We start from the raw sequence: 25,259 nt of genomic DNA on the forward strand, positions 1-25,259 counted from the left end.
AGAGCCTACACAACACAAAACACTGCTGCTGTATGTAGGTTTTATTTTATTTGTTTAAATTTTGGAAATATTAAATTTTGGAAATATAGGAAATATTAAATATTAAATATTAAATATTGGAAATATACATCCAGTCCCCCCCCCATTATATTTTTGGGGGTCCCCAAGAGAGGGGGGCCCTAAGCTAGGGCTTGCTTAGTTTACACGTCGATCCGGCGCTGCTCAGAGGAGCTCAATCCGGCGCTGCAAACGACCATCGGGTTTTATTATGAACTGATCGGGTTTCGTTATGGATTGATCACGGACGGCTTCGGTTCAGCCTGAGCAGGCGGCGCTGGGAAGCAGCTCCGCCGAGCGCCGCGTCGCGGGGGCGCTGCCGAGAGCGAGGCGGCCCCGTCGGGCCGGAGGAAGTGCTCGCTTGGCCTCCCCGGGAAGTCAGGCGCGCCAGGCCGGCGCCGAGCAGCGCGGTCGGGCCGGGCCGGGCCGCGGTTCCCCGGCGCACCATGTCCCGGCGCGGCGAGGGCGGAGGCCCGAAGCGGCACCGGAGCCGCAGCGAGTCGTCGTCGTTGGCCGGCGGCAGCCCGGCCGGCTCCAGCAGCCGAGGCCACGAGCGGAAGGAGCAGAAGAGGAAGAAGCGGGAAGTGCAGCAGATCCAGCAGATCCAGCACCTGGAGTCCTTGTAAGGCTGGGGGGGGGGGTCGCTGGGGGGTGGCTTGGACCCTCCGCCTTCCTCCGAGGGCAGCGGGGAGGCGCACGGCATCCCTCACCAGAATCCAGGCATCCCCAAACTTAACCCTCCAAATGTTTTTTTGGGACTACAACTCCCATCATCCCCTGCTAGCAGGACCAGTGGGCAGGGATGATGGGAATTGTAGTCTCAAAACATCTGGAGGGTCGAGGAAATCTGGTCTGTGCAAATGTTCTAGCTCTGAAGGGGATCCTTTAGCTCAGGGGTGCTCTCTTATTTCCCCCCCCCCCCGCCGCCAAGGGGGCAGGCATAGGCAAACTCGGCCCTCCAGATGTTTGGGGACTACAACTCCCATCATCCCCAGCTAACAGGACCAGTGGGGAGGGACGATGGGAATTGTAGTCTCAAAACATCTGGAGGGTCGAGGAAATCTGGTCTGTGCAAATGTTCTAGCTCTGAAGGGGATCCTTTAGCTCAGGGGTGCTCTCTTATCCCCCCCCCCCGCCAAGGGGGCAGGCATAGGCAAACTCGGCCCTCCAGATGTTTGGGGACTACAACTCCCATCATCCCCAGCTAACAGGACCAGTGGGGAGGGACGATGGGAATTGTAGTCTCAAAACATCTGGAGGGTCGAGGAGATCTGATCTGCTCAAATGTTCTAGCTCTGAAGGGGATCCTTTAACTCAGGGGTGCTCTCTTATCCCCCCCCCCCGCCAAGGGGGCAGGCATAGGCAAACTCGGCCCTCCAGATGTTTGGGGACTACAACTCCCATCATCCCCTGCTAGCAGGACCAGTGAGCAGGGATGATGGGAATTGTAGTCTCAAAACATCTGGAGGGTCGAGGAAATCTGGTCTGTGCAAATGTTCTAGCTCTGAAGGGGATCCTTTAGCTCAGGGGTGCTCTCTTATTCCCCACCCCCCCATCAAGGGGTCAGGCATAGACAAACTCGGCCCTCCAGATGTTTGGGGACTACAACTCCCATCATCCCTGACCACTGGTCCTGTTAGCTAGGGATGATGGGAGTTGTAGTTCCAAAAACATCTGAAGGGCCAAGTTTGGGGATGCCTGAGTTGGGGGGGCGGCTTGAACCCTCCGCCTTCCTCTGAGGGCAGCGGGGAGGCGCGCCGCATCCCTCACCCTCATCCAGGCATCCCAAAACATGGCCCTCCTAATGTTTTTGGGACTACAACTCCCATCATCCCTGACCACTGGTCCTGCTAGCAGGGGATGATGGGAGTTGTAGTCCCAAAACATCTGGAAGGTCGAGGTTGAGGAAATCTGGTCTGTGTAAATGTTCTAGCTCTGAAGGGGATCCTTTAGCTCAGGGGTGCTCTCTTATTCCCCCCCCCCATCAAGGGGTCAGGCATAGGCAAACTCGGCCCTCCAGATGATTTGGGACTACAACTCACATCATCCCTAGCTAGCAGGACCAGTGGTCAGGGATGATGGGAATTGTAGTCCCAAATCATCTGGAGGAGGGCAGAGTTTGGGGGTGCCTGCCCTAATCCCTAACCTTCAAAACAGCCCTGTGAGGTAGGCTAGGCAGGGCTGTGGGCGACGCACGCCCTCTGCGTTGAAAGCAACCCCCCCACCCAAAAAACGACCAATAATTCCAGGAAGTGGCTCAGCTGCTCTTCTCAGCGATCTTAACAAACCACAGATATAGATATTGTCGCAGTATAAGCCAGGCATAGGCAAGATTTCCTCAACCTTGGCCCTCCAGATGTTTTGAGACTACAATTCCCATCATCCCTGACCACTGGTCCTGTTAGCTAGGGATGATGGGAGTTGTAGTCCCAAAACATCTGGAGGGCCGAGTTTTCCTATGCCTGGTATAACCAAAACAAGCTATAGCTTAGGCCCCACTCCCTTGGGGGCCCCCAAAAAAATTAAAGGGGGAAAAAACTAGATGCACATTTCCAAAATATAAGATTAAAAAACAAATAAAATAAAACCTACATACAGCAACAGTGTTTTGTGTTGTGTAGGCTCCTATGATGTAAGTAATGGGCCCCGCCTGCAAGCCTGCTCCCTAAAATATCACTGGTTTGCTCATTTCTATATATAGGGTGCCTACATTTTGCATGTTCAAATGGCTTTAGATACCTATTAGGTCCATAAATTAGCATATAGCATATATTCAACACAAAAAACAGCAACAATTTGTTGTTGACCAAGGACAGCTGGACATATAAAGGGCCCCATTACCTTCAGTAAGGGCCGCATCAAACCTAAATCCGGCCCTGCCCCCCGAATCCCGGGAAGTGGCTGAGCTGCTTTTCTCAGAAATCTTAACAAACTACAGCTAGATATAGATAATAGATAAGATAGATAGATATGTGCATACATATACACACACTACCACCTATTCCCTTGACAGGATTCAAGACGGCTTGCTGATAAAATACGAACAGTCAGAAACACAGGAAAAACAATTACATATTTTTGGCCTTTGTTTTTATTATTTTGTGTTTTTGTCTCGTATGTTCATTCCGTGAACTGCCCCGAAATCTTCGGATGAAGGGTGTTTTCATAAATAATAGCAATAATAATAATTGTTAGCTTCAGCTATTTCTATTTATCTGGGTTTCTTTTATACATGCACATGTGTATAATTTATTAAAACCATACAAATACAATAAAAAACAGCACAGCACCAGACCTTTTCATTAAAAGCAGTCAGTTTCCAAAACGCTGTTTTAACAATAAGGCTGTTGGTTCAGCTGTTGGTGGATGGAAAGGAAGCAATAAAATTGCTGGCATATTTGCAAAGCTAAGCAGGGTCCAGTAAGGTTAGGGTACCAGGTGTTGTGATTTCTGCATTGCCAGGGGTTGGACTAGATGACCCTCGGATCCCTACCAACTCTAGGATTCTATCTTCTGCAGGGAGGGAGTTCTAGCGTCTAGGAGTAGCCACGAGAAGTTTCCAATATTCTTTTTTGGGGTGTTTGTGGAAATGTTCCCTCCTTTCTGGTTTGTTCTGTCATCTAGGCATAGCCTTAGTGATCACATGAAGTGATCAAAGGTTTAAAGGGCATCCTGTCTAGTGCTGTTTTTATTTACCCATTCTGACTTTGTCGATCAGAGTTGCTATTCTGCTGTCAAATTAGCACAGCCACTTGTGTCCATGAAATGGCATCGCTTCAAATCCATGACACAGAATTTTATTTTATTTTTAAAAGGAACAGGCAGGCTGCTTCAAGTCAACATTGCATTTCTGCCACTAAAAAAACCCAAAAGCTTTCAAAATTTCTCATTTGTGGCAAGGTGGTGAAAATAAATATTGTTTTCTCAGAGATGGCTGCGCTATGTCTGACAAATAGGTTGTTGCTTGAAATAGTTTCTGGGATATAGTCATTTTCAGCCAAACTCAGATCAAGATTTGCAGTTATCCTGAAATCTGTAACATCTGTAACATATCGGGGTACCTTTTTATTTTCTTTTTTCTTAATACCATTGCCAGCATCAATAGATAGTTGAGGCCTTTTTGATGTTGCTTTAAGATTTCTCATTTATTAAATCATCTTTTACTATGTATTATTATACTACTGTTTGGAGTTGATGAGTTGTTTGAGATTTTAATAAGGATGCTTTTTATTAACTGCTTATGGTCAAGTATCTTATATTTTTACTTGTAAACCAGTTTGTGACTTTTGTGAAAAATGAATGACATAAATAATAAGCCTCCTTGCTGTGGTTCTCCCTGTCCTCCTTAGTTAAGGGAGGGGGGATTGAGTGACAGGTGTTCAAAAACATTACCCCCTTCTCTATTTTTGCTTCAGCTGAACTTTCTGCATTGCTTTGTAGTTTGTTTTTTAATGACACTAAAGTATATTTTCAATCTTTTTCAGCTATGAGAAACTTCCTCCAGGGTTTATTAAGGTAGGTTGGGTAGCTTGTAAAACTGTTCTTTAAAAAAAATGAAAATACAGTAAACCAGGAATAAAGATGGAGTTTCTCTACCACTTTATACAAAAAGAAACCTTGAAGTGTTTTACACAAAATATAACTGAGGGACACACACACAATATTTAAAAATACAGCGCAAGACTTTAAAAGCTAAATGAAACTAGAGTAAAACTATACTTATCTGTGGTATAGATAAAACGGGGGGTTGAATTAGATGACCCCAAAGCTCCCTATTGCAATCTCATGTACCCTGAGGTGAGTGAGTTTGTTTGTGGCAGCCATGTAGTTAACAGATCAGAATTGGAAGCTAAATGCTTTACTCAGCCTGCCTAGATGTCTTGGTGCACACACTGGCCTGGTTCTGCAGAATTTGAAGTGAAGGAATGGGTTTCCCAAATCTAAAAACCTGACTGTGTAGTCAGTCTGGAACGGGCCCCAAAATCTGCATTTTTCCTTCTCCAAGGGAGCATTTCTAAAATGCATTGACTTGAGCTGTTGAGCAAATGCATAACAGGAACCCAGCTGTATAAACAAAGCGCTCTCCTTTATCAGTCCATGACAGCAATGTATGGCCTTGACTGTTCCAGTGGAGCAGGGATGGCATATCTGGGTCTTATCTTACATCCTGACCACACTCTGATGCAGAGACCAAGTCTGGGAACAGCGCCAGGAGAGTTGGTGACCTTCTTACCCCAAGATAAGAGTGCCGGAACAGGAATACCCTTATATGGTCAAGAGTGCAGGAAGAGGAACACCCTTTTATGGTTAAAAGTACCGGAGCGGGAACATCTATGATGTCAACCTGCGTGTATAAGCTGACGTGGCTGGATTCCTGGGGAAAGGGGGAGAGGGTGCCTGGAGGATATATATACTGCATGAAATTTCTCATTTCTTTGGACTTGCTGTGAGCTGACCACGCAAGTGCCTTCTGCTATCTGGAGAGCAGAATAAACTCTTTCTCTGAACCAACCCTCGGTGTCATTTGACTTCCTTCCTCCCGTCCGGGAGCGACGCTCACCCTACCAATTGGTAAAGTCCAATAAGGCTACAGAAGGAAGCCCTGTTAAAAGGTCTGCCTTTCTCCAGAAGTGCAAACCATAAGTCTGAATTGGTTGTGGGCTAAAAAGTTGGAGGTGGTAGCAGATTTGCTGGAAGAAAGTAAGAGTGTCTTGCAGCCCGTCCCACCTCACAGGGGTGGAGGTTAGACCAGTTCATCCCATTTTGTTTTCGCGGCTTCGTTTCATTTGATTTGCTTCTTTTTCGTACAGGAAGATGAGACTAAACCAGAGGACTGCATTCCTGACGTACCTGGCAATGAAAATGCCCGAGAATTCCTTGCCCACGCCCCAACCAAAGGGCTTTGGATGCCATTGGGGAAGGAGGTCAAAGTTATGCAATGTGAGTGAGCGAAGTAGATTTCTGTGCAGCTTTTGGGGAATGGGGAACAAAGAATGAATGGCTTTGCTGGCTGGGGATGATGGGAATTGTAGTTCAAAAATCTGTAGAGGACCAAGTTGATGACAAGCTGGACTTGACAGGCTGGAGAGAAGGAATGAGGATTCAGAGGCAGGAGTCAACTGATATGCAGACAAGGAAGTCCTAGAAGGGTTTAGGAAAATCTTGGCAGAAGAGGCAATGGCTTCTCTTTTCTTGCTGTCATTTTTCATATTGCACTTCTGGTTGTGGTTGGTATGGCAGCTTTGACCATTCCTGGACCAGGAAAGCTTGACCACAGCAGTTCAGGTACTGGTGATTTCGAGACTGGATTTCTGCAATGTACTCTATTAATAATAATATAGTGGTACCTCGGGACGTGGGTGGCGCTGTGGGTAAAACCTCAGCGCCTAGGACTTGCCGATCGTCAGGTCGCCGGTTCGAATCCCCGCGGCGGGGTGAGCTCCCGTCGTTCGGTCCCAGCGCCTGCCAACCTAGCAGTTTAAAAGCACCCCCGGGTGCAAGTAGATAAATAGGGACCGCTTACTAGCGGGAAGGTAAACGGCGTTTCCGTGTGCTGTGCTGGCTCGCCAGATGCAGCTTGTCACGCTGGCCACGTGACCTGGAAGTGTCTGCGGACAGCGCTGGCCCCCGGCCTCTTAAGTGAGATGGGCGCACAACCCTAGAGTCGGACATGACTGGCCCGTACGGGCAGGGGTACCTTTACCTTTACCTCGAGTTAAGTACTTAATTCGTTCTGGAGGTCCGTTCTTAACCTGAAACTGTTCTTAACCTGAAGCACCACTTTAGCTAATGGGGCCTCCTGCTGCCGCCACACCGCTGGAGCACAATTTCTGTTCTCATCCTGAAGCAAAGTTCTTAACCCGAGGTACTATTTCTGGGTTAGGGGAGTCTGTAACCTGAAGCATATGTAACCTGAAGCGTATGTAACCCAAGATACCACTGTAATTATTATTATTATTATTATTATTATTATTATTATTATTATTTAATTTCTATACTGCCCTATACCCGAAGGTCTCAGGGTGGTTCACATAAAATACATAAAATCAAAACAAAACCCAACAACCCAATAAAAAAACCCCAAAAGAGCCAGCATATATTTTTTTTTAAGAGCCAGCATTTTAAAAAAGGGTACAGGATGTAGATCAAGTCAGGCAAAGGCCTAGTCAAAAAGGAACGTTTTTGCCTGGCGCCTAAAGGTGTATAGTGAAGGTGCCAGGCAAACTTCCCTGGGGAGAGCATTCCACACACGGGGAGCCACTGCAGAGAAGGCCCCGTTCTCGTGTTGCCACCCTTCTGCCCTCTTGCTGAGGAGGCACACAAGGAAGGGCCTCAGAAAATGATCTCAGGGTCTGGGTAGGTTCATATGGGAAGGGACGGTCCTTGAGGTATCGTGGTCCTGAGCCACCTATGTGGGGATTCCCACAGTCAGTGCAGAATGCTGCAGCACGGTTGCTGATAGATTGTAGCACCTCTACTCAGCAGATCTATGCTGGTTGCTGATCTGGAACTTGGACATGTTGGAAGCGATACTGTTGGTATATGAAGCCTTGTACAGCTAGGAACCAGTTTACCTGCGTGATCGCCTTGCGCCATTTGTGCCGACTTCTCTGCTTTGAACTGACCGGAAGACCACATCTGTGAGGGCGAAGTAACCCCCAGAGAGACCAGAGGCTCAGTGGGGCTTTGTTTAGGCTGCTGAGCCACCCCATCTAACAGCTGATGTTTGCGGTAGCACACCAGCACCGGCCATTTTTACAGCCCCAGAGCTGCAATTATAGTGGTGGGTATTTTTGGATTGGAGAGAAAGTGGCAGAGAGGGTGCTTAGAGGGTGCACCCCAATTTATGCCATTTCATTTATGTGCAGGGTCGTAGCTAGGGGGTGATGAGGTGGGGGGCCCCCGCCAGGGGCTCAGGTGCGGGGGGCGCAAAACTGGCTAAAATATGTCCATAAATAGTAAAGGTAAAGGGACCCCTGACCATTAGGTCCAGTTGTGACCGACTCTGGGGTTGCGGCGCTCATCTCGCTTTACTGGCCGAGGGAGCCGGCGTACAGCTTCCGGGTCATGTGGCCAGCATGACTAAGCCGCTTCTGGTGAACCAGAGCAGCACATGGAAACGCCGTTTACCTTCCCGCCGGAGCGGTACCTATTTGCACTTTGACGTGCTTTTGAACTGCTAGGTTGGCAGGAGCAGGGACCGAGCAGTGGGAGCTCACCCCGTCGCAGGGATTCGAACCGCCAACCTTCTGATTGGCAAGTCCTAGGCTCCTGCCAACCTAGCAGTTTGAAAGCACCTCAAAGTGCAAGTAGACAAATAGGTACCGCTCCGGCAGGTAAACGGCGTTTCCGTGCGCTGCTCTGGTTCGCCAGAAGCGGCCAATAAAGCGAGATGAGCACTGCAACCCCAGAGTCGTCCGCGACTGGACCTTACAGTCAGGGGTCCCTTTACCTTTAGGGGGTACAATCTGAACGATTCTGCCAGGGACGCAAAATCACCTAGCTACGGCTCTGCTTACGTGCGCTGTGCCCCGGAATGTAATCCCCGGGTAAGGGGGGTGGGAATGCCTGTAATCTTTTTCAGTGCCTGCTTAAAACAGAGTGGGGGGGGGGCATGTCAGTCTTGCTCTATATGTGCTCTTATACCACAACTGCCTTTCCTCTGCAGGACAAGGGCAGGGAGAAATCTGGTCATGTGAGGGCAAGCAACTAATGGTCAGTGCTTCGTTTTGTAAAGAAAAGCCAATCATTTTTAGATACTGGTTTTTAAAGGTACTGAATATTTACTTTTTTGGTGCACAGCACTATGTTAATATTTCTCATTTCTCCCTCAAGGCTGGAGATGTAAACGTTATGGACACAGAACAGGAGACAAAGAATGCCCATTCTTTATTAAAGGCAACCAGAAGCTAGAACAATTCAGAGTAGTAAGTAAAACATTGCGGCATTAGTTTATTAATGGTGTTTTTGAATATTCTGCCATGTTAAGGATGTCTGAATTCTTTCTTATAACTAGGGAACTTTGTATCTTCTGCAGCGTGCTGTTAGATAGAGGTAGGATTTCCCCCATCAAATGTTCCCTACTGCTGCTTTTAAGGTTTTTATCCCCAGCTTGGTAATGAAACAGTAAAGAAGCCCAGCTGTAAGAAAAAACAGTTGAGAAGGGGAACTTACAAGAGAGAGTTTGCGAGTGCAAAAGGGGTGAGGCACGTATTCAATTGATTCACTCATTGATTTTAGATACCTATACCCCCTGGTTCTGACTCTAAATTAAAGAAGAGCAGTTAATATGGATAAAACAATCACCAGTGATTCTGCATGAGGACATAGGCTGGCAAGGTCTTTGCTTGAATCCTTAGGAAACAGCAATTATTTAAAAACAAACAAGCTGCAAGTTATTCTATCGGGCACTGAGCTTCCCTCCCCCCTTTTCTTTAAAGGCACACGAAGACCCCATGTATGATATTATAAGGGAAAATAAACGCCATGAGAAGGAAATGCGGTAAGACTGATTCCTGTTTTAATCTGGGTCCATGCATCCAATAATAACCACAGTCATAATAGCACTCAGTCAGTCAGTCAGTCAGTTTTATTGCACATAGCCAAAGGCTGCCGCAATGTACACAGATAATAGCACTCTATAGAGTGTTTGGAGGCCTCCATATGCTATAGCAGGGGTCAGCAACCTTTTTCAGCCGTGGGCCGGTCCACCGTCCTTCAGACCATGTGGTGGGCCGGACTATATTTTGAAGGAAAAAATAATGAACAAATTCCTATGCCCCACAAATAACCCAGAGAGGCATTTGAAATAAAAGGACACATTCTACTCATGTAAAAACACACTGATTCCCGGCTGGATTTAGAAGGCGTTTGGGCCGGATCCGGCCCCCGGGCCTTAGGTTGCCTACCCCTGTGCTATAGGAACATAGGAAGCTGTCTTCGCTGCATCGGACTGTTGGGTGCTTCCGGCTCTGTATTGTCTGCACTGATTTGCAGAGGCTCTCCAGGGTTTCAGAAAAGGAGACATTTCCAGGCCTACCTGGAGACCTCAGGGATTGAACCTTCTGCAAAACAAATGCTTTACCAGTGAGTTACACTCCTTCCCCTAATAATAATAATCAGTTTTCAAAAAAATCAGTCTTACCCTCAGGCCAGGGCATGTGTTTGGTGAGGCTGAGATTACCAGTTATGCATATTTTTTTAACCCAGGGGAACTTTTGATTCAAAGCTCAGTGTGTCTGCCACTACATTTCAGTAGCTCATTTCATGGTGATGGTTTGAAAAGTTCAGTGTTGCTTTCAAGGATAGAGACCTCCACTTTTCCTGTCATAATTTCCATTTCCATTTAAGACTACCGCCCACCTAAAAAACAAAACTACAGGGGGTTTGCCCTGCCAGGCAAAAGGGGGAATTTGATTTTGTGTTCATTGGCCATTTGTACATTTGTACATTTAGGATACAACAGTTGAAGCAGCTGCTAGAGGATTCCACTTCGGATGAAGAAGGCAGTAGCAGCAGCAGCAGCAGCAGCTCCAGCTCTTCGGGATATAAAGGAAAACACAAGAGGAAGAGGAAGAGGAAAGAAAAGAAGAAGAAGAAGAGAAAGCACAAATCTTCTAAACCAAGCAAAAGATCCAAAGTGCATTGAGGAGACTTGTGGCAAGTTTGCAATATCTTGCGAAGCATTCGGAGAACAATTCTCTGCAAAGGGCGTGTTTTAGGTGCTCCTTGGTGTCATTTTGTGAGTCGTCCTATCAGGTCTCCCCCACTGTCCCTCCACGTTGCATTTTTCTCATTGTTTGGGTTTGACAAAGTTTGGTACTTTGAGCACAGAGGGCTGTACCTGAGATAAAGAGCCTCTGGCGTCTTAAATGTTTTTCTCTCCACCCCTTGCAACTTCCCTTTTTGGCAGTTCTTGGGCCCTGTTGTGTCCCCGCCCTCCCCAAAAAATTTTTTTAGCCTCCTGAGAGGTCAAAAATTAAATCTAAAATTTTCAGGCAGGGGGAAGCTGCCAGTGGAGAAGCTAGGCACATAGCTCCCAAGGCGTAGAGAAGCGCCCCGTGGTATTTCCTGGAGAATATGGAGAAAGGGATTCCTTTAGCGGCATGTAAACAAGGCCTCTGTGGTCCTGCACAGCCAACACCTGGGCTTTGTTGAAGGAAGACTAACAAGGAATGCCTCTGGCCACTCAGTTTGAGGCAATACAATGGGAAAAAATCGAGAGAACTACAAAGGAATTTGGTGTGACCTTCACTCCAATTGCCTGTTCTGTAGTCGACTTTTTATTATTGTACAGAACAGTGTGATTAAACACAGATCACAGTATTGTGGAAAGTGGTTTGTTTTCTGCCATTGGGAGGAAATGTCTTCATGGCCGCAGCTGGACTTCAATGTAAACATTTCTCCTTTAACTTAATGCCAGCCTGTAAAATAGGTGACCCACTCAGCCAAATGCAATCCAGCAGCCTTTTATGACAGACCACGAGGAGCTCTTCAAATCTCCTGTCTGCTTGGAACTGCAGCAGAAGGGGTTGTCAAGCAATGGAACAGAGTTGGTGGTCTGCATTCAGTTTGCAGGATCACAAGCTGTAGAGAACCAGATTTAAAGTTTTGTCCCATGTGAATTATGGCACAGTTGTTTTGTCTGATAATTCCATACTTGAAAGCGTTGTGTATATGATGTAACATAGGGAGCCACAACAAGCCTTTTCTGTTCACAGGGTAAAATGATGCAAATTTTGCATATGATGCCATCTTCAAGCAGTAATTTTAAAGAGGTGTGCATCATACCAAAAGCATATAACAGGATTGGCATTACTACAATTGAAATCTAGACTTAAATTTCAGTTGCGCTTTTTCCTGCAAATCATTATGCAGAGCACATAAAATATTTCTGCTGCCCTATGGAACTGAACCCTTAAGCGTTAAAAATAATCTTGCTACTATGTTTTTAAAATAAGCAGCAAACAGGCTGACTGCTAGAAAGATTGCTTGAAAAGTTAAACATTGTCTGTAAAATAAGTTAGCAAGATGTATTCTTTTGGAATATCAGAAAATGTTTGTGAAGTGGTTATAATCAGAATATACTTTTACGTAGCACCACTAGACCATAAATTCAGGTTCTCTTTTGTTAAAAAAAAGAAAAGAAGAGAAACCTTATAAGGGTAGAAATGTTAATATTGTTGCAGCTGATTTCTCAAATAAAAAACTCATTCACCTGTATTGGATTGAAGATACGTGGCAATGAAAACCAGGTAACAATGAGAGGGCAACAGGAGCTTTTGGGCCACAAAAATTGAAACAACTCTTCCTGTCCCTGGATTTCACAATGCTTGAGAGAGGGAATAACATCCAACAGAGTTCTTCTGAAAATGGAACTTCATTCAACCCTAAATGAAAGTTTCTCAAACTAAGTTGCAGTTTCCAAACAGAAAACTTACTTGCTTCAAAGTCAATGTTTGAGGCGCTACAATTAATATTCCGAAGACATCCCATTAGTGCAATTTTAAACTTTTATTTTGGTTAAATATCAGTTGTGTTATTTACAAAACCAAGTGCCTTTGTTTTGGTGTTCATTTTTTTTATACATTTTGTCAGACGTGTGCTCAGAAACCTTTACAGTGCAACTTTAATCTTGCTGAGCCACTTGCAACCGTTAAATAGGACTCATCCGAATGATATCTGGGGTTTACAGTTCGGTTATGATTATCTTCTTTTATAGAGAGATCTCCTTGTTCCACGTCCTGCACAAATGATATTAAAGAAGGTTAATTATTAAGGGACTCTGCTGCAGGCTCTCTTTTTATCCAATCACATTTTGATGGACACTGACCTACTAAAGGAGTTGTCCAAGATTCACCTGCAAACCTTAGATGAGGCAGAGCCTAAACATGGGTCATGTGCAGGAGTGATGAGAAAGCAATACCTGTTTGGGGAAGCTCGCAGGACTCCTAAAAAAAAAATCTGTTCTCAAGAGGCTCACCTGTGTGTTCCACACACTTTCTAAACGTTTGACGTGTCCCCAGGCCTTAAGTGTTAACTCAGTGCAAAGCCCCACAAGACAGCCAGTATTGTGGCACAACAGATACTTGCGTCTCACTCATTCTTGCAGCTACAAACTCTTTGCATACACAATAGGTGCAATTTAAGAGGCAACAGGTTAAAATGAAGCAAAAATAAGGTGAGTTTGCATGAGAAGCTGCCTTATACTATGTCATGACTGATTTGGTCTATCTAACTGGCAGCAGCTCGGCAGGATTTCGGGCAGAGAATACTCCCTGCCCTACCTGGAGGTGCCAAGGATTGAACAAGGTATATTTTAAGCACAAGGCAATGGGCCCTTCCCAATGCACAAAATACTTTTCCAGCTTGGTGAGTCAGAATACAGGCAAAGCTATAGCAAGCTGAGTATACAAAGTCACCATAGCCAACACCTGAAATCAGGTTGCTCATCTCTTCTACATCCTACAAAGCAGGGCTGATATTTCAGATATCCATGCTGTAGAGATTATAACATCAGATGGCTTGCATTTGCAACTCGGAAAGTGTCAGTGGCCTCTCTTGTCATCAGAGATAAGCCAAATCACTATAGAAAAACACCTGAAGATTCAGATTCATGTGTCCTTTCATATTTCCCCAGACCTGTGTTTCAAATCAGACTTCCTAGGAGCACCCCATGCACAGATTCACAGTGAAGTTCTCATAATTAAGTTTTCCAGTTCTAAGGTAAAGGTAAAGGGACCCCTGACCATTAGGTCCAGTCGTGGCTGACTCTGGGGTTGTGACGCTCATCTCGCTTTATTGGCCGAGGGAGCTGGCGTACAGCTTCCGGGTCATGTGGCCAGCATGACTAAGCCGCTTTTGGCGAACCAGAGCAGCGCATGGAAACGCCGTTTACCTTCCCGCTGGAGTGGTACCTATTTATCTACTTGCACTTTGACGCGCTTTTGAACTGCTAGGTGGGCAGGAGCAGGGACCAAGCAATGGGAGCTCACCCCTTCATGGAGATTCGAACCACCAACCTTCTGATCGGCAAGTCCTAGGCTCTGTGGTTTAACCCACAGCGCCACCCGTGTCTACTGACCAGCAATTTCTTCTGAGAATCTATTCTGGCACCTACACTCTGAAGACCACTGGACTAAGTCTTAGGTTAGACTTAATAAACCTACCCTTGTGTTGGGTGGCTTTGGGCTTCTCCCATTCTTCAACTTCTATGTCATGTCTTGTGTCTCTACGCTTATGTGGAGGCTTCCGTGCTTTTCTCTTTGGCATGCCTAGAAGCAAGTCACCTGAAGAAAAAGGGAACAAATATTTCTTCATCCAAAATATTCCAGAGTTTGCTTCTGCAACCCCTTTCTCCCTCCCAATGGCTCTCCCTTTTCTATGAAGCCTTATCACAGATGTACCATCTGCTGTTTGGTCGAAGAGAATATGCAAACACTTTAAATAATGCCAGTTTTATTAACCCAGTTAAGACCAGAGAGCTGTTTACTGCCTCTACCCTTACCCCGCCCCTCTCTCCCAACTAACTTGAATGACTGATTATGCTATAAAGCTGGGTTTATATTGTTAATACTTTCATGGACAGCTATGGAGAATGGTGTGGATTAAACTCAATTGTAGCAACACGGGCAACTTTCTCTCCTGCTTTGGAAGGTAGGACTCAAACCAATGGCTTCAAGTTACAAGAGATTCTGACTAAACATCAGGAAGAACTTTCTGACAGTAAGAGCTGTTTGACAGCGGAATGGTCTCCCTCAAGAGGTTGGAGGTTTTTAAGCAGAGGTTGGAGAGCCATCTGTCATGGATGCTCTAGCTGAGATTCCTGCATTGGAAGGGGGCTGGACTAGATGAGCCTTGGGGGTCCCTTCCAACTCTACAACCCTATGAACTCTTGCCTTGTGTAGATTGGCCCTCGGGATACATTGAAAGGTCAATGAAAATTAAGCATATTAATTAAATAATAAAATAATAAATAATAATAATAATAATAATAATAATAATAATAATAATATTTTATTATTTATACCCCGCCCATCTGGCTGGATTTCCCCAGCCACTCTGGGTGGCTTCCAACAGAACATCAAAATACAATAACTTGTTAAACATTAAAAGCTTCACTAAACAGGGCTGCCTTCAGATGTCTTCTAAAAGTCTGGTAGTTGTTTTTCTCTTTGACATCTGTTGGGATGCCACAGGGCGGGTGCCACTACCGAGAAGGCCCTCTGCCTGGTTCCCTGTAACTTGGCTTCTCGCAGCGAGGGAACCGCCAGAAAGCCCTCGGAGTTGGACCTCAGTGTCTGGGCAGAATGATGGGGGTGGACATGCTCCTTCAGGTATACTGGACCAAAGCCATTTAGAGCTTTAAAGGTCAGCACCAATACTTTGAATTGTGCTCAGAAACATACTGGAAGCCAGTGTAGGTCTTTGAAGACCAGTGTTATTTGGTCTCGGCGGCCACTCCCAGTCACCAGTCTAGCTGCCGCATTCTGGATTAGTTGTAGTTTCCGGGTCACCTTCAAAGGTAGCCCCACGTAGAGCGCATTGCAGTAGTCCAAGCGAGAGATAACTAGAGCATGCACCACTCTGGCGAGACAGTCTGCGGGCAGGTAGGGTCTCAGCCTGCGTACCAGATGGAGCTGATAAACAGCTGCCCTGGACACAGAACTGACCTGTGCCTCCATGGACAGCTGTGAGTCCAGAATGACTCCCAGGCTGCGCACCTGGTCCTTCAGGGGCACAGTTACCCCATTCAGGACCAGGGAGTCAAGTGCATCATATTGCATATTTGCAAATACATTTACAGATAGGTAGCCGTGTTGGTCTGCCATAGTCAAAAAAAAAAAAAAAAATTGTTTTGCAAATACATGTGTTGTATTAGATACACTGACCTGAACCCTGTGATGAACTGCAGCTGCATCTACCTTATCTGTGCCAAATCCAGCTTTGCCTCTACTTGCTTTATGTGTGCATTCAAGCTGTTGTGTTGACAATGTGTTTTTCCCCTTCCTTTGGGCCGTAACAAAGATAACAACCAAGTTTAGATGAATCGCTACAAGGACAGAAGAAAGTACTTTGTGCCTTACGTTTAACAGGTGCACTTTCCTAAAACATTTATATAGACAATGCCATACCTCTCTCTCTGCTTCTGATTACGGGGAAGTGGTCACCATGTACGAGGCTAGCAAATTTGGGCCTAGCTCCACTTTTCACCCAGTATTCAGCAGATGCAGTCCTCCCACCTTCCTTCTGTAGCCTTCCTGGGCAAGATAAGGAAGAAGAATCCAAGTCAGTCATTGTGTTTCCTGCTATTACACTAGCCTTAATGCTCTCCTCCCCCCTTGCCAGCACTCGCCTTCCAACAAGCATTCAAGATCATTTAATGCAGAAAGCCTTATTGAACTGAACTCTACCATCGACATCCAGTTTTCTTGGGTTCTGGGCCGAGACATTTCAACCATCAAGTATCACCATCTTACTGTTTCCCCCACCCACTTCATGCACTGATTTAACTGCAGAGCAGGATCACAATCACATGTACAAATATCTGTAGCAATACCAGTTAGGATCCGGCCCACAACTGACTATAAATCAGGACAGGAGCCCCTTTCAAGTTAGTTTTTGATAAGGCATTCAGTCTAGCCTGAATGTTACAAGCTGTTACAAGAATAGATTGCATCAGAAACACTTTCTAATTTTATGTGCACTGTTTGGGGATTTCATATTAAGTTTTGGATTACATTTATTAAAACCTGATTAAATCCTTATTAAGTAGTGATAATTTCTTCCAAACACCTAAAGAGGCATATCAGTTTGTATGTATGTATGTATGTATGTATGTATGTATGTGAGTGAGTGACAGAGAGAGAGATACATACATGTACCATATTTTTCGCTCTATAAGATGCACCAGACCATAAGATGCACCTAGTTTTTGGAGGAGGAAAACAAGAAAAAAAATATTCTGAATCTCAGAAGCCAGAACAGCAAGAGGGATTGCTGCGTAGCGAAAGCAGCGCCCCCTCTTCCTGTTCTGGCTTCTGGGATAGCTGCGCAGCCTGCATTCGCTCCATAAGACGCACACACATTTCCCCTTACTTTTTAGGAGGGAAAAAGGGAGTCTTATAGAGCAAAAAATACGGTATGTATAAACGTACTGAATATACATTGGGACAAGAAGAATGCGGATCCCACATACACCAGTCTATTAAAAGGTACTTTAAAGCTTCAGTTCCTGCCCCCCTTCCAAACTGGCAAGGCCCATAGTGTGTGAGAAAATGAATACTGCGTGTCCCAACATGCAGGAATGCCACTTGTGTGTTTGCTATTTACCTGAACTCTTTTGTGAATTTCTTCGTGCCTCAAGCGCTTCTAGTTGCTGGGACGTAGGCCTCTGCAGCCAGAAGCTGTAGTCGCCGAAGAGATCCTCAACTTGTTCTTGATCCTTCTTCAGTTTAGTTGCCGTTTTCATTTTATCTTGCACAGGCCAACTAAGGAGGTGTGCTGGCACAGCATTTTTTGGTACTCTCCAGATCACTTGCTGGCCGGTCTGCCTGTATGGGCAACTTCTGGTGGGGGTCAAGGTTCTTCTGGAGCCTCTTTGATTCAAGTAGTCGTCGTTGTCCTCCTCCTCCTCTTCCCCCTCTTCCTCCTCTTCTTCTGGTTCCTTTACCCAGTATTCTTCAGACTCATCTGCTTCTGATGGAGACAAACTCTTAGTAGCTTTCTTCTTGAGAGACTGGAGATGCCTTTTACTGGACGTCCTGGGGAGAACACCCAGCTTGCCACTTGGACTGGAAACCTCTTTGATCTTGACCCGTGAAGTGCCCTTCAAGTTCTGGCTGCAGCTGGTATTGCCCTGTTCCATCGCCACCATTTCCTCATCTTCATTGAGGGAGCCTCCACTTTTTATTTTATCTATCTCCAAACCTTCGACGCTTTTCTTAAAGGTATACATATTCTGAAGCATGTAGTCAGAAGCAAAATAAGACAGCGGTGCATCGTCCATCGACGAGTCTTCATCTCCAGAAGACATCTCATCGGAGGTAAAACTAAGTACACTCGGACGCTTCCTTCGGGAGAAATGTGGATTGTAATTTGAGTTGGAATCCATGCTGTTTAAGCAAGCTAACCAGCCCTCAGGAGGAATGTATTTCTCTGAGTCGTCACACCACATGCTTTTTTCTGAAGTTGGCACGTGTTCATCACTCGCATCATTGTTTTCATTCAACTTGCGAGGGAAATACGAATCATTCATTATCTCCATGCCAGACGGAAACAGTTCCCTTTGCCGAACCAGGTTGGACACATCGTGAGGAGCTCTGGAGCCACCGAACCTCTTCAAGCCAGATCTTTTCGACAGCAAAGCCTCTTGCCTCGCCCCTAACTGGTCGGGTCTGTTCTGTTCAGCCAGCTGCACTGTTCTGGCTTCGTCGAGAGGAGACTTTGGCCCATGAGTAGTAGCTCCTTGTTTTTCCAAATCCAGCTTCGATTTATACTGAGGCTCTGTCTCTTGCACATCTTCAACAGCCTCTTGCTCCTCCGGGTAAGAAATGCTCGGCACCAGTTCAGTTTGTTCACGAGGCCCATATGCAACGCCTTCGCAGGAACTCATAGCAAACATATCCCTTTGCATCACATTCTCTGGCCCTGGTTTCTTCACCACATCATAAAGAGGAATTGTTTCTTTGAAAGACTTCCACAGTTGAATGGCGGGAGCCCCACTGTTCCCATACTCTATTCTCACTTCCTCTTTCTCAAAAGCGTAACCTGATGGGGGAAGGCTTCGGAACTGTAAAGAACCTGCAGAGCCCTTGGCAAAGTCTCTCTCTGCAATCAGAGGAGATACAGCCCTCTCTGGCTTTTCCAAAGAGATATCAGCATCTTTACCAACACCAGATGAGACACAGGCCATGTTCCCCATTTCACAGTCTCTCACTTCTATACCATGATCCTGATGTTTTTTCGGTTTACTTTCAGCCTGCCTAGGGTCAGTCTGAGTTTCTTTGGTCTCCGTTCGCTTGCCGGGGTTATAGTGCCTGAAGCGTGTGGCTTGGAAAAACATGGGTGATGAGGGCGGAGGACCATTGAAATAGGGTCTCCTGTTAACTCTCATCTGCATGGGGTGCTGTGGAATAAGATATCCAGGATACTCTTGAACAGGAACGGAGTAAAAGGGGAAATATGGACTCCCACTTCTTAAGCCTAAAAAGAATAGAAACATGCATTTTCCACCAATGTAAGTTTTGCCCAAACAACCTTAAGATTCATTATTTCATAGAAGACATTCAGACCTTTAGCAAGACCTACTTTTGATCAGCAAAAGTTAATTGAAATCCCTCTGTGATGTTCAAGGATGAAAAAAGGTTGCATCTATCATTACCAAAGCAACCTCTTCAGGTTGCTTCTGTTCCTCCTTGGCATCATGTAAAGAAACCTGTGTTCTTGATTTCTGCTGCAATATGCACTGAATACAGCAGTTGGGGGAATCAAGAACAGGGTAGCACAAGCAACCCCATCATGCGGGGAAGAGCCCTGTATTTGGAACCATCTGGGGTGAACTGTCCCATGTGCTCTGCCCCACTTCCCCCCACCCTTGCAGGGACCTTGGGGACCTTGCAGACGTCGGCTGCCAAAGGGGCAGCACTCAAAACTTGATAAATGCCTGGCTGTCAGGGGTAAACAGCAGCAGACAACAGACCAGCATGGTATGGAAGGAAGCCCTGTCCTGTCCTATATTTACACAACTGCATTTACACCACAGCCATCCTGGCGCGCTCAGGGGCATTTGGGGATGACCCAACACCTCCAGTGGATTGGATCACTCTGCTGAGCTGTAATAAGAATAAATTAATAATAATAATAATAATAATAATAATAATAATAATAATAATAATTTATTATTTATACCCCGCCCATTTGGCTGGGTTTCCCCAGCCACTCTGGGCGGCTTCCAACAAAACACTAAAATACAATAACCTATTAAACATTAAAAGCTTCCCTAAACGGGGCTGCCTTCAGATGTCTTCTAAAAGTCTGGTAGTTGCTTTTCTCTTTGACATCTGGTGGGAGGACGTTCCACAGGGCGAGTGCCACTACCGAGAAGGCCCTCTGCCTGGTTCCCTGTAACAGGCAGAACGATGGAGGTGGAGATGCTCCTTCAGGTTACAAACTGAAGAGTTACATACTTTTCAGGTTTAGCCTTTTGGAGGCTTGGACTTGCCTAGAGAGCATAAGGCAAGGGGCCAGCTTCTCTCCCACTGAGGCAACCATTAATCTTGGGCATGTTCCCAAGATGAGCTTGCGGGTAGTTATTTACACCAACTGTTTGTTGGCTCTGGATAGACAAATGAGATGGTGAAGAGACCACCATTTGATTTCTCTAGTTCACCTGGAGTAAGCTTCTTATGATCTGTTCCAGGCTTCCTCAACCTCAGCCCTCCAGATGTTTTGGGCCTACAACTCCCATGATCCCTAGCTAGCAGGACCAGTGGTCAGGGATGAGGGGAATTGTAGTCTCAAAACATCTGGAGGGTCAAGGTTGAGGAAATCTGGTCTGTTCAAATGTCTAGCTCTGAAGGGGATTCCTTTAGCTCAGGGGTGCTCTTATTCCCCACCCCCAGCCAAGGGATCAACCTTTTTAGGGTCAGGGGCGGCATTCTCTAGCTTAGAGCCTCACACTGTTGCCAGGTAGGTTCAAAGCAAAAGTAAGATAAAGTTTATTGAAATAAAGCAACTTGAGTAATGAAGTATTAAAATAATGGCTATGATAAAAATTGCTTTAGGGTTTCCTTTTTCTTCTTCTTACAGGACAACATGCAGAAGTTCAGTAGGTGAAGCGTTTTCCATCACTATTGCTTGTTACTGAAAGCTTTACCCATTGCAATTCCTCTGGTGCACAGAGGATTCCTGCCAGGAAGGGAGCACCCCAACATGGCAAAACCACAGTTGTAATTGCTGCAATCATGAAGGTCTCTGTATAATTCTCTATTATATCACAGATAGCCAGTTAAAAAACAAACTAGAACTGCCTTCGCCAACTTGATGCCCTCCAGGTGGTTTGGACTACAACGCTATTCAGTTCTGACCGGCAGAGCACCAGGTTGGCCAAGGCTGGACTAGGGAAATACCAACATTAAATCCAAACCTGAATATGAACTGCAAGACCACTGCTACATAATGGATTCCATTCTTATTTCATCCGTGGCCCAATCTGTACCTCTTCCTCAGCCTTACCTGCTGTAGGGATGCCGTACGGGTTGTACATTGGGCCAAGGAACCATGGATTAGGGAAAGGTTGCTGTGCCGTCGGTTGTGCGTAAAAAAAGGGCCTTTGGTTTGTGGAATAGGGTCCGTTTTCCGAGGAAGCTTTCATTTTGTAGGCTGGAAAACAGAAAAGCAGCACTTAAAAACACACACACAGAGACAAAAACACACACACCACCTTTGTTAAGTTTGTGGACGGCCTGGGTTTTCTGGGGATGAAACAGCTTCAACACTCCCCATGGAATGGTGGTTCCATTACGCATTTAAAGGACACAGGCAGGGCTCAGGGAACAGGAAACAAATGCTAATTTCTATGTTATCTGGAGAACTTAAGTTGATGGGTGGCTGGGGTCGCACCAGCACTCTGTTCTGCAGTGCAACCGGTTGCCTTGTATGCAAAGTATTTGGGAAACCCAACCAAATGGGTGGGGCATGTATGTATGTATGAATAAATTAATATAATTAAAGGGAAGCAGAGGGAAAGTGGGAAGTAAGGCTGGGGGGGGCATGGGCTTGATACCCATTCATCTAGATATCATTCCCCTGTTCTTTCCCCCCACATTTTTGGAAAAAGCCCTCTTAAAGTAGAGAGCCTTAAGGGGGCTTTATGGGACAGGTGGGTATTGACCATTCACCAGGTTCCCTTGTGACCTGAAAGCCATTATTGCATTTAAGATAAAAACAACTTCAGCCTGACTGATTCCTGCAATGTTCAGAGAACTCTATCATTTATTATTGGAAAAGTCCTCCAAACAGATTTTTGTGAAACCATGTCCTTAGGCCTCATTGCTCTCTGTGGATCTTATGCCATAAGTGCTCTATTTAATCACACAAACATACAAGCAAATACTCTTTCTTCTACTTTAATCATCACCTTTTCCACTCAAACCTGACTATTTTGTGCAAACTGTTGCAGAGAAACCATAAGTACTAGCAGAGACTATGACCACTGCTTAAAGACAATACTAGAAATGGAAAATGCATATAACTTTGAAATAATACATTTCACATCCCACAGATACATTATAGCTCACTCCTGTGCAAGCTCACTCAGAACTGAGTCCCTTCAATTTCAAAATTTCAGTAGGACCAATTTCAAAGTATACAGGGCACAATGTTGACCCAGCTTGCTTAATGACTAATCAGAAATACATCTATTTCTAAAATGGCAGAAGGCTATTACAATGAACACACCCGTCTCAATTCATTACAGTCAAAGTTCTCTTCTTTCCTCCTAGGCAAAGACAATAAATCTCCCATTACCCCTCAAGTATTCATTATTGCTGTAGTCAGCATTAATACTAGGATTTAACACATACACAAAACTTTAGCAGTGACTGCCTACATGATAACTTATCCAGGATACCTTGTTGAAACTATAGCTTTGTATTTTTAGAAAGGGGCTGTAAGTTTATAAACATATAAAAAGCATGACAGGAAGAGAAATACACTTATTCAAAGGTAACAAAAAGCCTACAAACCTCTTCTGAAACCCAGACAGTCCAACAATACAGAGAATTCTTTCAACAACAGGCCAGCCTCTTCCAGGCCTCCACTAAAGCTCTCACCATCTTTCTACACCTTTCTATAAACCAAGAATCCCCACCTTCCAATTGCTTTTTACTCCTTAAATGCAAGCTCTACGAAGCCAAGTCATTCCTGCCCTTCCTGTATTTGGCCCCAAACCAGGTATCCATGCTGCTGCTGCATCCGAAGACAGCCCAGCAAAGAACTAATTGCCAACACCTCTCTCCTCTCTCTTAAGCACAAGCCCTTCCTCAGCACACCACACCTGTGGCTAATTGAGGCCCTTACTTTAAAGCAACAGGAGAGTTACAGCTAACAGTCTGGTCCCGTGCAAATTTGAGTGCATCTAAGTTGATTAATTTCAATGGGCTGATGCACACTTTACTTTGCATAAGGTATGGCTGCTTAAAGTTATAGCTATGGTTTTCCCAGTAGCGATGTATGGAAGTGAGAGCTGGACCATAAAGAAGGCTGATTGCCGAAGAATTGATGCTTTTGAATTATGGTGCTGGAGGAGACTCTTGAGAGTCCCATGGACTGCAAGAAGATCAAACCTCTCCATTCTTAAGGAAATCAGCCCTGAGTGCTCGCTGGAAGGACAGATCGTGAAGCTGAGGCTCCAATACTTTGGCCACCTCATGAGAAGAGAAGACTCCCTGGAAAAGACCCTGATGCTGGGAAAGATGGAGGGCACAAGGAGAAGGGGACAACAGAGGACAAGATGGTTGGATAGTGTTCTCGAAGCTACCAGCATGAGTTTGACCAAACTGCGGGAGGCAGTGGAAGACAGGAGTGCCTGGCGTGCTCTGGTCCATGGGGTCACGAAGAGTAGGACACGCCTAAACAACAACAATGGGTGCATGCATTCACTCACCCTCAACCTATAAAGTTCAGGCTTATTGCCAAGGTAGAGACACAGTAAGGCCAGTGACCACTGCATTTCATTTGCACTTTGATCCTGCAAATACTTAGTGCCACTCTGCATCCAGTAAACTCACTCTCATGTCTCCCTTACTCTGCACAGGGTCAGGCTAACAGAACCAGTCTGGGGCCCCTTACCTAATGAAGTTACAGTTGCAAGTAAATGACAAGAAAAGATCGTGGGATATATTTGCCACCCCTGCTAGGGCCTTTAAGGCAGCTTTCCAACAGAATGCCTGACCCCATTCACCCTAAGAAGTTCTACCACTTTGGACTGAGTGCCTCTGAGCATGTGCAAAGCCCCCCTGGGGGGGAAATGAAGTCTCAATGACCTAGTGTCAAAAGTTCCACTGTGCATGTACAGACTTTCCTTCATGGAAAGGATGCTCACTCTGCTGTTTGGGATCTGGTGTCCTACACCTTGCCTCCAATTCAGTCTGCCTGCTTAAGATGCTGATTGTTTCACTAGCCCTCATCTGCTGAGAGAGCGTAGGGTAAAATAGGGTAAACATTGACTTAACAGAATGCAAGGTTCCATGTAGGCAACGGAGAGACTGAAACACATCCTGCAGTCTGGCTCAATACCACCTCCAAAATGGCCTGTTTCTTCCTCCTTAAGGACAAGAGCCACATAAGGTAATACAGCGTGCATGGATTGCATTCAAAGCATGATGCACGCGCACTTGTACCACACAATTTGCTGCTCACTGTCCCAAGATGGGACACTTTATTGTGCCGGTGTGAATTATGGCTGTTATGTACTGAGTTGAATAGGATCCAAACTGCAGCAGTCTGATTGGTCCTAGAACAATAGGATCCAAAAGGCAGCAGTCTGATTGGTCCTAGAACAATAGGATTCAGAATGCAGCAGTCTGATTGGTCCTAGAACAATGCAGCAGTATGATTGGTTGGCAGGAACCACCCAATCATGCTCCAGATAGAAGTGAATCCACAACCTGATTGGCTTACAGTAGAATTCTGGAATTAGCCAATCATGTGCAGCCCATTGTGTAAATAATGTATATAAAGCAGATACTTAGAGGGGACTTTGATTCATTCCTCCTCACCACTATGAGCTGAATAAAGAGCATGAAATCACTTTGCGACTCTTGAGTCTATTTCAGAAACATTCCCTGCATATACAATGTAAATAATGCACATTAGGTTCGTGGTTTATAACTGATTGCATTGGTAGCTGGGGCCTGCGTACATGTAGAATACGGTTTCAAAACCGTCGTTTGTGTTCCTGAGGGTATTCCACAAGGGGACTCTCACAATCATTTCTTGCGCCTTCCAGGTGGCACCAGGCGGCTGCAGTTACACCAGCCGGCCGGCAGGGGTGCAAAGCAGGGAACAGCCTCTTCCGCCAGGCGCCCGAAGGCGCGCTGCAAACAGCGAGCCTCTTTCCTCGAGAAACCGCGGCGGTAGGTGGAGCGAGGGGCGCGTGCGCACGAAGGGAGAAAGGCCGCGCCGGGCGGAGGCGGCCCTGC

The 25,259-nt window shown here is 45.7% G+C and overlaps 2 protein-coding genes across 2 annotated transcripts; one reads left to right on the forward strand and one right to left on the reverse strand.

Moving 5' to 3' along the window:
- The first annotated feature begins 219 nt into the window (after positions 1-219).
- RP9 (RP9 pre-mRNA splicing factor) lies at positions 220-12,835 on the forward strand. Its single transcript, XM_083578303.1, has 6 exons — positions 220-679; positions 4,542-4,572; positions 5,868-5,997; positions 8,893-8,984; positions 9,498-9,559; positions 10,513-12,835. The coding sequence occupies exons 1-6, from the start codon at positions 504-506 to the stop codon at positions 10,703-10,705; spliced, it is 684 nt and encodes a 227-aa protein (XP_083434429.1). The 5' UTR covers positions 220-503; the 3' UTR covers positions 10,706-12,835.
- LOC310745421 (uncharacterized protein) lies at positions 12,552-25,147 on the reverse strand. Its single transcript, XM_083577957.1, has 6 exons — positions 25,045-25,147; positions 21,292-21,438; positions 17,389-19,260; positions 16,191-16,316; positions 14,226-14,345; positions 12,552-12,800 (listed from the first exon to the last, which is right to left on the reverse strand). The coding sequence occupies exons 2-6, from the start codon at positions 21,428-21,430 to the stop codon at positions 12,763-12,765; spliced, it is 2,295 nt and encodes a 764-aa protein (XP_083434083.1). The 5' UTR covers positions 21,431-21,438; positions 25,045-25,147; the 3' UTR covers positions 12,552-12,762.
- Positions 25,148-25,259: the final 112 nt, after the last annotated feature.

The sequence above is a fragment of the Podarcis filfolensis genome (assembly GCF_964270895.1).
Source record: "Podarcis filfolensis genome assembly, chromosome: 12".
NCBI lineage: Eukaryota > Metazoa > Chordata > Lepidosauria > Squamata > Lacertidae > Podarcis > Podarcis filfolensis.

What these genes read in the sequence shown, in the direction of transcription:
- LOC310745421 (XM_083577957.1), bottom strand. Translation starts at nt 21,430, where the DNA reads ATGAAAGCTTCCTCGGAAAACGGACCCTATTCCACAAACCAAAGGCCC. An exon ending in AAATTCACAAAAGAGTTCAG is followed by an intron (nt 16,317 to 17,388) that starts GTAAATAGCAAA and finishes TATCTTGCCCAG; the next exon opens with GAAGGCTACAGAAGGAAGGT. An exon ending in AATCAGAAGCAGAGAGAGAG is followed by an intron (nt 14,346 to 16,190) that starts GTATGGCATTGT and finishes CTTTTTCTTCAG; the next exon opens with GTGACTTGCTTCTAGGCATG.
- RP9 (XM_083578303.1), top strand. Translation starts at nt 504, where the DNA reads ATGTCCCGGCGCGGCGAGGGCGGAGGCCCGAAGCGGCACCGGAGCCGC. An exon ending in GGAGGTCAAAGTTATGCAAT is followed by an intron (nt 5,998 to 8,892) that starts GTGAGTGAGCGA and finishes TTCTCCCTCAAG; the next exon opens with GCTGGAGATGTAAACGTTAT. An exon ending in AGCTAGAACAATTCAGAGTA is followed by an intron (nt 8,985 to 9,497) that starts GTAAGTAAAACA and finishes TTTTCTTTAAAG; the next exon opens with GCACACGAAGACCCCATGTA.